The 3,610-nt window shown below is 42.8% G+C and overlaps 1 protein-coding gene across 1 annotated transcript in view; it reads left to right on the top strand.

Moving 5' to 3' along the window:
* SNX1 (sorting nexin 1) overlaps positions 1–3,610 on the top strand; it is a 16,758-nt gene that overhangs the window by 8,330 nt on the left and 4,818 nt on the right. Inside the window, exons 7-9 of the mRNA XM_025199903.1 lie at positions 1,276–1,417; positions 2,085–2,163; positions 3,172–3,247. Of these exons, the coding sequence (XP_025055688.1) occupies positions 1,276–1,417; positions 2,085–2,163; positions 3,172–3,247 (297 nt within the window). The remainder of the gene's footprint in view (positions 1–1,275; positions 1,418–2,084; positions 2,164–3,171; positions 3,248–3,610) is intronic.

Below are 3,610 nucleotides of genomic sequence, written 5' to 3'. Positions count from 1 at the left end.
AAAGCCCTTCCCCATCCTTCATGAGTGCAGTGTCTTCTGGAAACAATACATACCCACTTATTTGCAGCCAAGGTGCAGCTTTTAGCTTGCCATGAATATGTTGATGCTTGGAGGGGGAAACAAACAAAAAAACCCCAAACAAAACAAAAACAAAAAACACTTTCATAAACTAGAAAGGTCATACAACCTAGTAATACTAGCATTTCTTAGCTGAAAAGCTACTCTAGCTTGGTATCCACTCCATAGCATCAAACTATTTGTACAGGTAAAGTCTGTCCCCAGACACTCAGCTAGGAATAAAGAAAGGTCTAGATGGAGTGATGAAATGGGAATAATTTAATGGCAAATGGAAGCCCGGAGCGCTAGATTCCTCAGGTGCCAATTGATCTCTGAGGACAAACAGCAGATGCAGTGGTGGCTGTCTAGAGACTAGATTATAGGATGGTTTTATTTTTGTTTTTTCTCCCCCCTCCCTACAGCCTGTACAGAAGATGGTCTGTTTAAAAACCTACTTTCCTAGGAGTGTGAGGAGAGCATGCACACTCTACCAGTGTGTGCACAGTGGGTTGGAGACTATTTACTGTACTTCTGTCACTCTTCAACAATCCCCTCTGTCAGCAGTCCCTCAGCCTAGTCATTGTGTGCTTATGACTTCAGCTGTCTCTCTCTAAGCATTTCCATGTTAAAACAATGCTAGCCACTTCAACTGGTAGTGTTACCATAGCAAAGGTAGTTGGCAAGTGAGCAGGTCCCTGGTCAAGTGACTGCCTGACATTGTTCACACTTTCTTCCCTTGATCAGTATCGCACACAACTATATATAAAAAAATAAAAACCCTAAGGCTGTCTGCATCCTAATTAACTTGCAGCTATTTCTTTCCTTGTGCTCTTACCTTGTAAGCAGTCTGAAGTGGGGGAGGGAAATGATGAGTAAATGTGTGGCAATATATTGCTCTGCTGGTAACCTAAAGACTACTATGATAAAACTGACAATCTATCTTGGGGTGTTGCAAAGAATGCCCTAGCCCTGATGGTAAGCTGGGTCCTTGATGTTTAGTTGGAGTAAGACCAAGCATGTTCAGTTGTTTAACTCCTCCACGGAGGTAAATTCTGAAGGGTGGGAGAGTACATCTATAGAAAGAGCTTATCCTCCCTTGTACCCTGTAGTTTGGGGGGGGGGGGATAAAATTCTAGCTGAACTTCATAGACTTGCCATGGATCTTGTGCTAAACAAGCTGCACTGTAGCAAGCCTTATCTCTCGTCTCTTTCCCCCAGACGAGTTTACCTATGTTCAGAAGCAAGCAGTTCTCTGTCAAGAGGAGATTCAGCGACTTCTTGGGTCTGTATGAGAAGCTGTCAGAAAAGCACTCACAGAATGGATTCATAGTCCCACCACCCCCTGAGAAGAGCCTAATAGGTGAGTGGTGTCCTGTAACTTCAAGATAGTTTGTCTAAAGGTTGAAATTGGTTCTGTAACTTTCCATGAACATGCAGATGTGCCAAAACTTATTGGCAGACACACACTTGGAACCCTAAGTCCATAATGGATGAATGCAGAGTCCTGCTTTCTGTTAATGAGTATCTGTCATAATACTGATTTCTGAGCAACCATTTCCCCATGGGATGGTAGCAGTACACATGAGAACTTAATACTGTGACTTCAAAGTCCAACACTTAGTTCAGCCAGAGAGCTTGAATTATATAACTTAACAAAGCCAAAGGCTTTTGAGCCAACTTGCATTATCAAACTCTGGAATAAGCAGTAAGCCACAGCTAGGTGACTTTCTTGCCATGTAGCAAGGGCAAGAGTTTTGGGTTTTTTTCAGTGTTCTCATTGGCTTGCCATTCACACTAGGCTCACAATGAGTTGACCCTCTAAAAGCCTGCCTGGAGTTGGTCCACCAGACTTCATGAATATTCTCCACTTTTACCTGTTTCTAATAACATGCCTCAGCCTTTCCTGTTTGCTACTGTTGTTGCAAAATCTTGACGGCTCTTGTCTGGAATAGTTTCCTGCCTCTTATCACCCTCCCACACTTGGAAACTGCGCATGCTGTTTAAACTAAATCTCTCTCTGATTCTAGGAATGACCAAAGTCAAAGTTGGGAAAGAAGATTCCTCCTCTGCAGAGTTTCTAGAAAAAAGACGGGCTGCTTTAGAAAGGTACGGATCAGTTCCTTGGAGGTGGTGAGCTCTGTCAAGAGCAGCCTGCAGCCACCCCAGCACTAATCAACATGGGTGCTTTTTGAGTGGGGAGTGAACTTTGCAGGCTTGCGGGGATGGGGAATTGGAACTACTTCTCCCCTTGCCTGGATTTTCAATAAATTTTTGGATTGGCTATTGATGAGCAAGACTAAATTTCAACTGACTGTCTTAATATTCAGCTTCTCTTCTCCCCCTGCCATCTGCCAAGACTTTAAAGATCATCACTCTTTTCTTTAAGTGAAGAGTCCAGACAGCACTGCTCGTTGTGCCTTTAAATTAGATATTTGTCTTTACTAAGCTATTTTGTGATTCATTGCTTTATCAAATGCACACTAGAAACCTTGAAGGAATATGAACTAAAACCAAATGAATAAGCTTGCAAATAATGCAGAAGAGGGCTAGGAAATGACATACGATGCTGTTCAAAATGGCAGTGAAACTGGGGTGTCTTAATCTTGCCAAAACACTGTCTGCATGTGGCTGAGAGATGGTTGAGAAGCAGATTCTTGTAATGCATCATTGTGCAGCTGCATGACCCTTTGAATTTAAGATTAAGACGACCCTTTTTCTTTCTAAGGAGACTGTAGCAGATTCTCGGTCTTCTAAGTCAAGACTGGTGCCTACAGACCTTCTGTAACTCAAGTCTCCAAATTATTGCCTGCAATTCTTGAACAGGGCCACTGTAGGAGGTCAGACTAGATTATAAAGTTCCTTCTCATCCTCTCACTAAGGAAATGAGGCCAACTAGAAGTGCTTCTCATTCAGGCAGGGAGGACAGCTTGGCTTGTGACTGGACTAACCAATCGGGTATAAGTGCAGAACTACACACAACAGTTCTACTATAATATGCTGTAGTGGACTGCCAAGACATGTCATACAGACTTCCCACAGAGGTTTGGTCAAACTAGTGCTGCTGGAGCTAAAAAGGTCCTGTCTGATAATCAAAATTTGTGTTCTCATTCTCAGGTACCTTCAAAGAGTAGTCAGCCACCCAACCATGCTACAAGATCCTGATGTCAGGGAGTTCTTGGAGAAAGAAGAGGTTAGTGAGTAAAGAGGATGTGCAGATCTTTGCAGTTTTCTGGAAGGAGGATAAAGGCTCCACATGAAGCTTCAAAGGAAGTGAACTCCCTAAAGGAGTTAATGGAACTTAATTACATGCTAAACTAATCCCCCCATGTACCCTCCTGCCCTCCTCTTTCAAAGCTGTTGGTATTTTTGCTTTCCACCTACTTCTCTTAAGAACTCATAAGGCATTGTAATTACAAAAATCTAATTCCTTCAGCCATTAACAAAACCAAAGGGAGGGGAAGATACTTAAGGATGTGATGAAACCAGCATATCTGGGACTTGGATGGGACACTAAACAAATGTGGTAGAAGCATGGCTTAGGACCTGGAACCAG

The sequence above is a fragment of the Alligator sinensis genome, unplaced genomic scaffold (assembly GCF_000455745.1).
Source record: "Alligator sinensis unplaced genomic scaffold, ASM45574v1 scaffold1097_1, whole genome shotgun sequence".
Lineage (NCBI taxonomy): Eukaryota > Metazoa > Chordata > Crocodylia > Alligatoridae > Alligator > Alligator sinensis.
This window is presented reverse-complemented; position numbering and strand designations above follow the sequence as displayed.